The following is a 12,775-nucleotide window of genomic DNA, read 5'->3' as shown; positions in this document are numbered from 1 at the left end:
ACCTGCCCCGGTTAGATCAAATCATAAAGCTGGAAGCGGAAAAAAGTTCTCTAAGGTTAAAGAGAACAAAAACGCTGCTGTCGGGAGACCTTACGGGTCACCTCAGCATATTAAATGAATTTGCCATAAATCCCGCAATAGGAATTTGTAGTGACTGGATGAAAACGGTAGTCAATTATGACTTATACCTTACGATGTGCTCATTCCTTCCCGCCAGGAGTGGGAAGGAGGTGGACCCAGCGTTCCAACAGGCTCTATAAATTTCTTCACAGATGGTTCGAAAATGAATAATCTGACAGGCTCCGGAATCTATGGCCCTAGAACAAAAATCTCTGTCCACTTAGGACAGTGGCCCACAGTATTTCAGGCGGAAATATATGCAATATTAGAATGCGTGTTATTATGCCTGAGGAGAAAGTATAGGTTTGCAAAAATATGTATTTTCTCTGACAGCCAAGCGGCACTTAAGTCGCTTAATAACTACACTTGTAACTCAAAGCTAGTGTGGGAATGCATTCTGGCTTTGAAAAACTTATCCATACGCAATCGAGCGTTCTCGTAAAACACTATTTTTTAGACATCTTATTTTTGAACTGTCATATCTCGGAAACAAGTGAACCAAATTTAATGAACTTTTGAACGTTTATCAACAATACATTCATGATTCTCATGCCATTAAAACATATGTACTTTTTGAACGTTGAAAAAAGTTGTCATGGATTGAAACTTTTTGGATCTTTCCTAAAAAAAAATGTATATTTTTTACATGAATGTTATTAAATTTTACTGTTGATATCCAAAGATTTTCTGATTCTGTTCTCAAGATATCTCTGATAAGATGTATTAGAATGCCGGGGCCCGTGGCGTAGTGGCTACACGTTTGCTTCATAAGCAGATGGTCATGGGTTCGATCCCAGCCCCGGCTCTTTCCCCCTGAGAGCAGCTGACACTGACCCTCTTCTCAGCCCATGGCTCAAATGAACCCGGATACTTGGTCATCGGCGAACGGCAACTCATAACGGACCCCTAATCGGAAGAGGTGCATCAAATCAATTTAGTGTTTTTCGACTATTTTTGAACTCCCAAAAATCATAACTATACTAAAACTTGTCAAAACTTAATTCTGTCGGCAGAAATTGAAATTTATACTTGTTTGCTACAACTTCTCCGAACAACGTGTGCCAATAAAATTTAAGAAAACATGTGTAATTATCACATTTGTGATAAGAAAAACCTTAAAAAGTTGATTTTTTGATAGATTTCGTTGATGAACACCCTAATATACGTAATATGTTTGATATTTTAAAACGGCATCATATTCTCTCATGTTTTTTGGTTATTTGCTTCTTTTACACCAATGCTGTACAGTGTAGAATTAGCATTTAAGTTAAAATACACATTAATAAAAACTAAAAAAAAACCAATGCTGTAGGAGTTGAGCAAAAAATGTTAAAATTCGGGTAAGCCAAATGTGGCCTAAAAACTAGCTTTTTGGAGGCAATCACGCTGTTGGCTATCATATCAGTGCTAACGCGATGTCACTTTTTGCGCGCCAAAGCGTGATTGCACCCGAAAAGCTAGTTTTTAGGTCACATTTGGCTGTCACGAATTTTAGTAATATTTGTACAGCTTCCAATTGGAATCGCTCACGCAGTGCCCTAGTGGACAATAGAGCTGTAAATTAGGTTAAGTGATTGAAGAATAAAAAAAATCGTGCCGTGAAAGCAAAAAAATAAGATGTATTAGATTATTTCTATTTGGATTGAAAGAATAACACATTTAGTATTTTTTGTGTGATATTGTAAATTTCCTAATTTTCTCTATATGGGTGAAAATGTCAAACCGGTATAACTTTATTCATCGTGAGAAACTATTACATTTTACAGGGGATAGACAAAATGATCGGGAAAGGCAACATTTTTACTTTTCAAAAAATGTTCGACTAGCTTTAACTTTTCGAAGCGTGCATCAAATATTCTCACATTTTCACTGTAAGTTGATCAGCTAGTTGTGTATCAGTGGACAAAATTCGGGAAAGATCGGGCTATTCTGCACGAAGTAATAAAGATTCTTGGACAAGACATAATTATCCGATAGCCAACTTTGAGCTATTATATCTCCGGATTCAATGAACCGAATGCAATGAATTTTTGACTATTTATGACTCATATTAAGAATTTTAGGTTGTGTCAAAAGTGTTTAAACTTTTGACACAACCTAAAATTCTTAATACGGAAGAAAATTATTACGATTAGATTATTTTCCTAATAAAACACCAAATTTTCTAAAACTTCAACGTCGTTTCAAAATTCAAGATGCTAATTATAGTTTATTTAAATTCCCTATAATTGTCTTTCATATAAATATGTTTTGAAGGAAAAGTAACAACGTAGCCTTCAATTAATAGAAAAAGTATTGGGATGCATATTAATAAATAAAATCGCTATTTTTTTCTCTTGTTAATTATTTAAAGTTGTGTCAAACGTTTTCAGAGCTCATTAGAAAAGTCATAAATGATCAAAATTTCATTGCATTCGGTTCATTGAATCCGGAGATATAACAGTTTATATTAAGCTATCGGATAATTATACCTATTTCTAGAATCTTTATAACTTCGTGTAGAATAGCCCGATCTTTTCCAAATTTTGTCCACTGATACACAACTAACACTTTGTCCACTGACGTACAGTAAAAATTTGAGAATATTTGATGCACTTTTCGAAAAGTTACAGTTAGTTGAACATTTTTGGAAAAGTGAAAATTTTGCCTGTCCCGATCATTTTATCTATCCCCTGTATAGCGTCGTATCAAGTATCAATATATTGTTGATAAACGTTAAAAATTTCATTCGGTTCACTGGTTTCCGAGACATGACAGTTCAAAAATTAGTTGTCTTATAAATAGTGTTTTACCAGAACGTTTCTAACTTCGCGAACGATTAACGAATCGAGCTCAAATTTATACCAATCATGCACACATAATAGGTGAACAAAGATTCAAAATTTGAGAATTTTTGATGCACTCTAGGAAAAGTTACAGTATGTTGAACATTTTTGTGAGAGAAAAAAAAAGTCGCTTATCGCGAACATTTTGGCCATCCCCTGTAGTTTCTCCGACTTTTCCAACCAATTTTCCTCAAAAGCGGAAAATTTTGTGGAAAACAATTTTTATTTTGTATTTTTTTTTTTGATTGCTGAGAAAATTTGCTTCTGATTTCACAAAATAAAATGTATCTACGATGCTTCGTTCTTGAGTTATGATTTTTCAAAGAAGGTGGTGTCTGTGGAAAATGTTTGTTTTCCACTGGAGTTTTCCGGAAAATTAGGCTACCCTGATTTTTTTCAATTTAGTTTTTGTTCACATATATATGAACCCTACCTGTGAAAAAAAATCATTAAATTGTTCGAACTTTCGTACCAATTTGTATGATTATCAAAAAAAAATCCCCATTTAGGAACAAAACTGGGATAAACGACATTTACTTATTGACTTGATTGAACGCCGAAAGAAAATCATAAAACTCACCTGGAATGGTCCAGGCGAACACGCCAAACACCCGATCGGCAAAAGTGACGGCCACGGCTTGCGACCCAAGCACCTCCTCCGGCGACAGCACAGTATAGAACGACACATTGGTGAAAACATACACGACGGTGACCAGCGTGCAAGAAATAGCGATGGCACGCGGCAGATTCTTAACCGGATCCTTCAGTTCTTCTATGATAAAGTTCAGATAGTTCCTGGAAAAGACTCAAAGAGGATTACTTTCCGTCCGCGTCCGTGCTGTCTCAGGGGGCTAATTAGGCACAGCGCGCTTACCATCCGTTGTAGGCGAATAGACCCGAGTAGAAAGACAGCGCCAGTGATGTGACCTCGGTTTTCGTATTCTCGAACGTGAAGTACTCGGTGTTGCCTACAAAGGAGAGAGAGAAAAGTGTAACTCGGGATTAGACCATGGCAACAGAGATGTTTGTTCGCGCACTAAAATTAAGTAAATTGATGCCGAGATGAAAGGCTGGTTAGACGATGAAAAGAAATCATGATGATAAACTTGAATCCAGCCAATTGAGCAGCTATGATTGTTAGTGGACTAGGATATATATTAAAGAAATACATATATCTGCTGACGAATTTGCATTGTCATAGGAGCAACTGCACAAATAACACGTTCCATCCAGACGGGTCAACCCACACTTTGATGTGGTTTGATGAATTTACTGAGGAATAAGTGGTAAAAAATACCTTAAACAAGGTGTGTCCACCGCACAAACCTTTCAGGACGCGCGCCATCAAGCAGCTGAAACTGCACCGCGCTTACGCTGTATACGACGACCGAGGTTTTTTGGTAGTTGTAATTTTTACAACGGCGCGCGTCCTGAAGGGTTAATAACATATGTACATATATAATTTACGCGATGTGTGCTTAGGGCAACAATGTAGGCACTATATTGGTGCAACCTATTTGATAATTTCCCAGACACGAATGCCACATAAGTGGTAAAGTGTTTTTAATAAATATTATTAATAATAATATTTGATAATTTTGTCTTAAAGTCATTTTGCTTGGGTAATAGATGGGAAGGATAAAGGAGTCCCGCTCCAACCTGCCCCGATGTGCCCTACCCTTTCAAGTGGGGAAGTCATAAAACATACTGTTTGTTTGCTTATTGCAAATCGATGAATAATGAACTGCAAGTATTAGCATCAATTGATTTGCCACGCGATTTACGGTATACAATGCACTGAGAAATCAACATCTGGTGTTTCTAGGGCCGATATCCCGTGTCCTCGCAACATCTGTCCACAAGCAACCTGTTCAGTTGGATACCGTTCGGAAACTGATTAGCATTTTAGCAAACTCCGATAGTTGCTTGTTACTACAAGCCCGTCATCCCAACCGAGGTGTAAAACAGATCGTAAAGTTGTAAAGTTATAGGCATTCGCTTACCTACACACAGCGCGGTTAGTAACACTCAACAAGTGCGGTTCACTTACCTTTGAACAAGTAGTACGCTCCGGCTCCAATGATGATGAACAGAGCCAACAGTTTGGCGTAGGTGAAGATGTCCTGCACGGCGGTTGCCCACTTGACGTCCCAGCAGTTAACGAATGTTAGCACCACTGCAAGAGGAAAAGTTGATAAGCGATATAATGTAATTGACTTGGTGGAACTATTTTCTCTGGTGAGTGCAAAGAATAAGTGGATAATAAGTGTAGCTCAATACTTGGCTCAATATCACAGTATCGGACGTGAAATTTGACAACAAAGAACCAAATAGTTTAGCAGCCGAGAAGTTGGAAACATACTGTTGGTTCTCGAATACGGTAACTTTTGCTTTCAGTCCGCCGCGAAAACACACATTCTGAAGCTAGAGCGTATCCAGTATCGTTGTCTTCGGATCTCGTTAGGCTGTATGAACTCGACGCACACAATGAGTTTGGAGGTACTAGCAGCAGTACTTCCTTTATCAGATCGTTTCGTGGAACTCTCGTTAAGGTTCCTCATCCGCTGTGAGGTGCTAAATCCATTAGTAATTGAAAACTTTGAGAAGCTGATCGAACGAATTTATCAAACAACATTTATGACAGTGTACTACTCGTACATGACTCTGGAGGTTCACCCTTCATTGGATGTTCCCAACCGCGATTGCTTCCCAGACTAAACCAATTCTACTATAGTTTTTGATCTGACCATGATGCAAGAAATCCGTGAAATGCCGGTTCCGCTCCGATCGGAGCACATTCACAAAATTTTTGCAAGCAAATTTGGTCATATCAGTTGTAACAGAAGGTTTTTCACTGACGGGTCCAAAACAAATGATACCACTGGATTTGGTGTATTTAATGAGCTTCATAGCGCCGCCCATAAACTTCAAAGTCCTTGCTCAGTATATGTCGCAGAATTGGTAGCTATGCACTACGCATTAAAGCGAATCGCCTCTCTTCCCTCTGATCAATATTTCATTTTCACGGATAGCCTCAGTTCAATTGAGGCTATTCGCTCAATGAGGCCGGTAAAGCACTCCACGTATTTCCTAAGCGAAATACGATCATTTTTGAGCGCTCTATCGTATCACGATCAATTCTGACTCATACATGTTAATGGTTGCTCCTCCGTGATTGATCTGAACTGGTACCAGTTGCACTGAGATCCAACTGAATAAGGGGCTGGGACATTCCACTTATTTTCAAAGTGCAATTTTAGCAGCTCATGCATATTTGATCAATAACGGCGCCGGCCAAGTCCTTATAGTCAGCTGGGAAGGGAAAGGAATGTTAGAGTGTACTGGTTGTTGCTACTAGAGACCGAGAGCACTCTGCGTCCCCACAACCCGCAGGGACTGGGGTATTTGTTAGACTGAAAGGATGGGAGATCTGGGAGTCACCGTTGGGTCGGTGATGCGATCCATGGATAGGGTTATTTATAGTGTTCGTGATAGATTGTGTGGTGAATAAGGTGAATAAGGTCAAGCGGCACAGCACGCTTTGGTTGCATAACTTATAGGCGTTATATATACACTGTGCTGTGAGTGGAAGTTGGAAGGGAGGGAAACGACTTTTTTCAATTCGTTTCTGATTCTAGCGATGGCTATGAACATATGAATATACATGAGTTGTATATGTAGAGAAGAGAGAGCGAGAGAAAGTGGATAGAAAGATACAAAGTAGGATGAAAAGGACGGGCCAGGGATTGAACCCATGACCTTCTGCATACGAATCAGAAGCGGTAGCCACTAGACCACCAAGCCCGTCTCTTTTTTGAGCGCTCTATCGTATCAAGCATATAGAATCACCTTGGTTTGGGTCCCTTCGCATTGCTCGATCCCGGGCAATGAAAAAGCAGACTCACTCGCCAAGGTGGGCGCTATGGAAGGCGATATTTATGACCGTCATATCGTCTTCAATGATTTTTTTTTCGATTGCTCGTCAGCATGCCTTGGTCAGTTGGCAACAAAAATGGGATGCAGGAGAGTTGAGCAAGTGGTTACATTCAATTCTCCCATAGGTATCGAAGACGACGTGGTTCAAGGGGTTGGATATGGGTCGAGATTTTATCAAGAAAATGTGTCGACTTATGTCCAATCACTACTCTCTGGGCTCGCATTTCTATCGAATAGGGCTCACAGATAGCAATCGTTGTAGCTGTGGTGCAGGCTATCAAGATATCAACCATGTTGTGTGGGAATGCCCCGAATACGGTATTGCCAGATCCGATTTATGTGCATCCCTCAGGGCCCAAGGGATCCAGAAAAGAAAGACATTAGAGATGTGTTGTGTAAACTTGATCTTGAGTATATGAAGCTTGTGTACCACTTCTTGAAGCAAGCTGAAGTCTTCGTTTGATATCCCTTCTTGTTGTTCCACTTGTCCACCTCGTGTCCCTTCGAAAATCGGCTGTATGTATCGTTACAGGTTGTTTGTCCACTCTACGCTTGACCAGTAGCAGTACGCCACACCATGATGTTACGTGTCAACGAAAAGCCACTAATATAGTTTATAAGTCAAAACATGAAATTGTAAAAAGTTTTAATTGAATTCGGCTCCGTTATGCCTGTTGGCGCATGAGCCTAAAATAAATGATTAAGTAAAAAAAAAGTTGGAAACGTTTTCGGAAATTCTCCAAGAGTTCAGTTTGAAATAAAGCCTGCGATTGTTTAGAGAAATCTGATTAATTTTCCTCTGGACAGACTACTCTTTTTATACTTTTGCTGAAGCTGTCTATAAAAGACTTTTCGAAACATTTTGTTAAGAACTCGATCATAGACGTGGGCGTCGCCACCAGTTAAATTGACCCGGCGCGCCGCACATAAAGATTCCTTCATGACTTACTCCGGGTATTCCTCCATGTATTTCACCAGAAATTCCTCCTGAATTTTTTAAAAGTATATCTTTTTTACTCGGATACCTTAAAAAAAATCTCAGGAAAAAATCCCCGAAAATTTTAGGTAAATTCCTTTGAAAATTTATTTTTATAAGACTTTTCTATGAAACTTTACGGAAGTTAGAGTATTTCTCCAGATATTTTTTCATGGATTCCTTTAAAAATATGTTCATGAATTGCTCCAGTTTTTCCAGAAAATCCTCCATGAATTTTGGTAAGAGATTTCACTAGGATGTTTTTTTTCTGAATATTTAATTATAAATACTTATAGGAAATTCATGAAGAGTTTCTGAGGGAGAGTTTCCAGAAATTTCTTTAGTAACTCTTTCTAGAATTGCTTCAGAAAATTTCCTGGGATTCTTTCACATAATTCTCCAGGGATTCATTAAATAATATCTCTAGAGATTTCTGCAAGAATTAGATCGACAATTTATTTTTAAAGAAATCTTCAAGGATTCTTTCAGAAATTCCAGAGATTCATTGAGAAGTTTTTGGATTTCACATGAATATCAGTAAGAGATAACCTCCAAAAAACATCCATGGATTTTTTTTTTTTTTGATTTTCAGAACATTCAGTGATTCCTTCGGAATTTCTTCCAGGGGTCCTCCAGGAATCCCATGGAAAATTTTGTCAGGGGTTACCGAAGAAATGTTCAGACAAGAAGGTTTCTTTTTGGATTTTCTTCTGCGGCGCTTTCTGAAATATCTTCTGGGATTCCTCCAGGAATTGAGATATTGCTGGACAGAAGTTTCTGATATGATCCCTGAAAGGATTTTTAGAGGACCTCCTTGAGTAATTTCTAAATTAAATCTAAAATAAGAAATTCTTGAAAAATATTCTTCGGGAATCAGTTTGGAAATGGCAGACAAAGGTACTGGAGGAATTCTAAAATATATCTCTTAAAAAATTTCTGAAAGGGTTCCTGGAGGATGATTTGGAACAAACCCTGGAAGAACTGTTAGAGGTACGTCTGGAGGAATTCATGAAAGAATTTCTTGCAAAATGCCTGAGAGGTTTTAGTACATAAAAATTCCTGAAACAATTTCCCTAGTGAAAAAGAAATGTCAATAAATAAATCCTGAAGGGATTTCTAAAAAAAAACCTTCTGGAATAATCTCTGAAGAGTTAAGGGATTCTTAAAGAGTCCTCGGAAAAATATTTCTCAAAGTTTTCCTAAATAGAGGTTTCTATAAATCCTTAGAGAAGTTTACGTTCCGACCCCTGGATGAATATCTGTGGATCTTCTAGGAAATCCCATGGAGGAACTTCCTGAATAATCTCTTGAGAATTTTCTGGAGGAATTCCTGAAGAAATGCCTGAAAGAATCCCTGGAGGAATTCCCGAAAAGAATTCTAAGAAGTATATAGAGAAAATTATTAAGGAGTCTCTCTACCAATGGAAACACAACCGCTCCTCCGAAACGTCACTGAAATCCCCTTGGGAGGCATCCATAAAGTACGTCACGCTTAGAGGGGAGAGGGGGGGTTCTGAAAATTGTGACAAGCAATGTATTCTTCTTCTTCTTCTTCTTGACATGACGTCCTCACAGGGACAAAGCTTGCTACTCAGCTTAGTGTTCTATGAGCATTTCCACAGTTATTAACTGAGAGCTTCCTCTGCCAATGATTATTTTGCATGTGTATATCGTGTGGCAGGCACGAAGATACTCTATGCCTAAGGAAGTTAAGGAAGTTTCCTTTACGAAAAGTTCCTGGACCGACCGGGAATCGAACCTGTCACCCCCAGCATGGTCATGCTGGATACCCACGCCTTTACAGCTGTGGCTATATGGGCAATGTATTAAGTATAGGAAAACTCCGTACGAACGAAAAGGGGAGGAGAGTTGAAAAATCCCATTTTTAGCGTGACATACTAAATGGATGCCCCCTTGAACGCATCTGAACCCCCTTAAACATCCCTGGAACAGCTCTGGAACGCTCCTAGAAACCTTCTTACAGTCTTTGTACCGACTTTTCGAACCCTCTAAGCAGAATACCCCCTTCGATTGAGTGCAATCAGTTTCGTACCTTTTAATTCTTCTGTATTTTGCTTATCCTTTGACAGATACGCGTATTTCGACCACCACTTGTAATCTTCCTCAGTGTCAATTATCCACTGGGGCGGAATTGAAAGGTACGAAACTGATTACACTCGTTCTTCTTAAAGTGCTTGAAACCCTTTTGAAATTATCCCGGAACGCTCTGAAGCCCTGATAACCTCTGGAAAGCTCTGAAACCCTCTGGAACATCCTCGAGGCTCACTGAAATTTCCTGGAACCGCAGATAACAGAAGTTGAAGCTCATGAAGTGCGGTTGTGTATAGCATTGCAACGGTAGATTCTAAGGGAAGTGGAGGGTGGGTTCAGGTCAAAGTCAACGCTCCATACAAATTTTCATTTTTTTTTGTATGAAAGAAAGTCTACGGAGGGGGAGGGAGGATCTGAGATGGCCAAAAACGAGTCTACGTAGGTTATGGACAGCGCCTAGCTGGGAAATTGGTCATTACGCGGCGCTGTCACATTTCGAAGCGCGGTGCAAATTCGCCGATGTTTTATCTTATGGCGCTAGTGCCGCCAAATGTGCACCGCAACATAACTCCACCGAGAGAATGTGGTGGATTTACTAAGAAAATGATAATTCCATTGTTGTTATTAGAGCAAATACAGCCTAGTTTTTAAGTGGGAAAATTTAAAGGTGCGCTTGTGAAATATTTCTTTAGTAAGCGCCATTATGGCGTCAAAACGAGCTTTTAGGTGGGAAAGTCACCATCGATGTCGCTACTGAGCTTGTTTTTTTTATTGACACAAGATTTTCAAGCAATTTTGTTCAAACATGTTCGTCTGATCTCTGTGCTGGAACGCCCCTGAAACCTCTTGAAACCCCTGTAAAGCACCCTAAAACCCTGCAACGCCATTGAAACCCCTCGAGAACCCCTATAAAGCCCTTGAAACATCCCGTAACGCCCCTGAAACACCCTGAATCATCCTTGTAAACACCCGAAACGCTCCTTAAACGCCCTAGAAAGACCGCTAGGCGGCGGATGAAGCGAGCACGATCTGAGAAAGAGCAAAAAGAACGGCGGGTGCGGCAAAGTCGCGCTGAAGACCGAGATAAGGACAAGCAAAAAGGCCTGCTTTAGGGGTCTCTGTCAGAGTGCCAATGCGATTCCGTGGGATGATGCATACAGGATCGTGATGGCTAAGACGAGAAATGTAATAGCTACTATAGTAAATGTAATAGCTACTGTATACAGAGCAATCTCCAGAGACGTTGGAGGGGACCATCGAGGGGCTTTTTCCGCGTCATGATCATAGTCCTTGGCCTTCTTTCGTAGGACAGCCGCGGACTGGGGCTGGCAATGTGGAGAGGGTCACAATGGGAGGGGATAGCATAGTCCCTTAGCGTAGGTAAGGCTTCAGGTTCGGACGAAGTTCCGAATCTAGCTTTGAAGGTTGCAATACAGAGGCTCCCAAAAAGTTCAAGTCTTCTATGCAGAAATGCCTTGACGTTGGAGTTTTCCCAGAAGTATGGAAGAGACAGAGCCTGGTTCTATTGCCATGAATGGGGAAAGTTTCCGGATACCCGTCGGCATATAGAATAATATGCTTGATCGACACGCCGGGGAAGGTGCTCGAAAAGATCAAAGCTCCTGCGTACCTGTACAAGATTCTCGGAAGTTACTTCCAGAATCGAGTACTAGTTTACGACACAGAGGTGGGTCGGAAGTGCTTTTACGTAACCTCAGGAGTCCCGCAAGGTTCCATCCTGGGGCCGGTGTTATGGAATGTCATCAGGTCCGGATCTAAGGGGGGCCGGGGAGACCAGGGCCCGGGCCCCCACATTTTAGGGGCCCCCACAAAAACCATTTTTGGTTCAAGTACTACTGAAAGTCAAAGAGAAACTGTATTGCTCATCGCATTTGTACCTCCGAGGGGCCTTCACAATCGCCCGGGCCCCGGGCCCCCACAATCCTTAATCCGGGCCTGAATGTCATGTACGACGAGGTGTTGAGGTTAGAGTTAGGGTCGATTTCTTCACCTCGGCTTAACCGGTAAGCCAGGCTTTATATGGGTTGAGCCTGGTTTAACGCTTAAGCCAGGGTGAAGAAATTGGCCATTAGAGTGGAGATTGTCGGCTTTGCTGACAATATTACGCTCGAAGTCTACGGTGAGTCGATTGAAGAAGTGGAGTGACTACCACCCACTCGATCAAGGTTTGAAGGCGTGGATGAGGTTCAGGAAACTGGAGTTGGCTCACCACAATACTGTGGTGATGGTTGTGAAGAACCGGAAGTCGGAGCAGCGATGATCAGTGAAGGCGATTGCACTATCACGTCGAAGCGCTCCGGCGTGATGATCGACGATAAGCTCACTTTCGGTAGCCACGTTTATTACGCCTGTAAAAGAGCCTCCACAGCTATAATTTCACTGACCCGGATTATGTCCAATAGCTCGGCGCGCCGGTGTACGCCAGTAAGCGTAAGCTTCTGACTAGTGTCGCTACGTCCATACTAAGGTATGGCGGCCCAGCGTGGGGCTCTGCGCTAAGTATCGAGAGCTACCGTGGTAAGCTGGAAAGTACTTACAGGCTGATGTGTCTGAGGGTTGCGAGCGCGTCCCGTACCGTGTCACACGACGCGCTCTGCGTCATCACTGGTATGGTGCCTATCGGTCTAAGAGGTATACGCAGAACTGCCAGGATAGCCCCCATGGTCAAATGGTAGCGCGCTTGGGACAGTTCTATCAAAGGAAAGTAGACCCATAGGTTGATTCCGAAGGCAGATAGTTGGATTAATAGGCGCCATGCGGGATTAACATTCCACCTGACACAGGTCCTTCCAGGCCATGATTGCTTTCGACAGTATCTGCACCGCTTCGGTCAAGCGGGTTCTCC

At 41.1% G+C, this 12,775-nt stretch overlaps 1 protein-coding gene across 4 annotated transcripts in view; it reads right to left on the bottom strand.

Annotated features, from left to right (window-relative positions):
- LOC109425342 (Y+L amino acid transporter 2) overlaps positions 1-12,775 on the bottom strand; it is a 103,181-nt gene that overhangs the window by 19,613 nt on the left and 70,793 nt on the right. For all 4 annotated transcript variants that reach the window (XR_009996453.1, XM_062846480.1, XM_062846481.1 and 1 more), the window contains exons 4-6: positions 4,996-5,121; positions 3,820-3,913; positions 3,526-3,740 (exon numbers count right to left, since the gene is read on the bottom strand). Coding sequence is in view for 3 of the 4 variants with exons in the window: in XM_062846480.1 (XP_062702464.1) it covers positions 3,526-3,740; positions 3,820-3,913; positions 4,996-5,121 (435 nt within the window). In the remaining variant the exon portion in view is untranslated. The remainder of the gene's footprint in view (positions 1-3,525; positions 3,741-3,819; positions 3,914-4,995; positions 5,122-12,775) is intronic.

Source organism: Aedes albopictus, chromosome 1 (genome assembly GCF_035046485.1).
Source record: "Aedes albopictus strain Foshan chromosome 1, AalbF5, whole genome shotgun sequence".
Classification (NCBI taxonomy): Eukaryota; Metazoa; Arthropoda; class Insecta; order Diptera; family Culicidae; genus Aedes; species Aedes albopictus.
The sequence above is the reverse complement of the archived record's forward strand: the minus strand, read 5'-3'. Positions and strand labels throughout refer to the sequence as shown.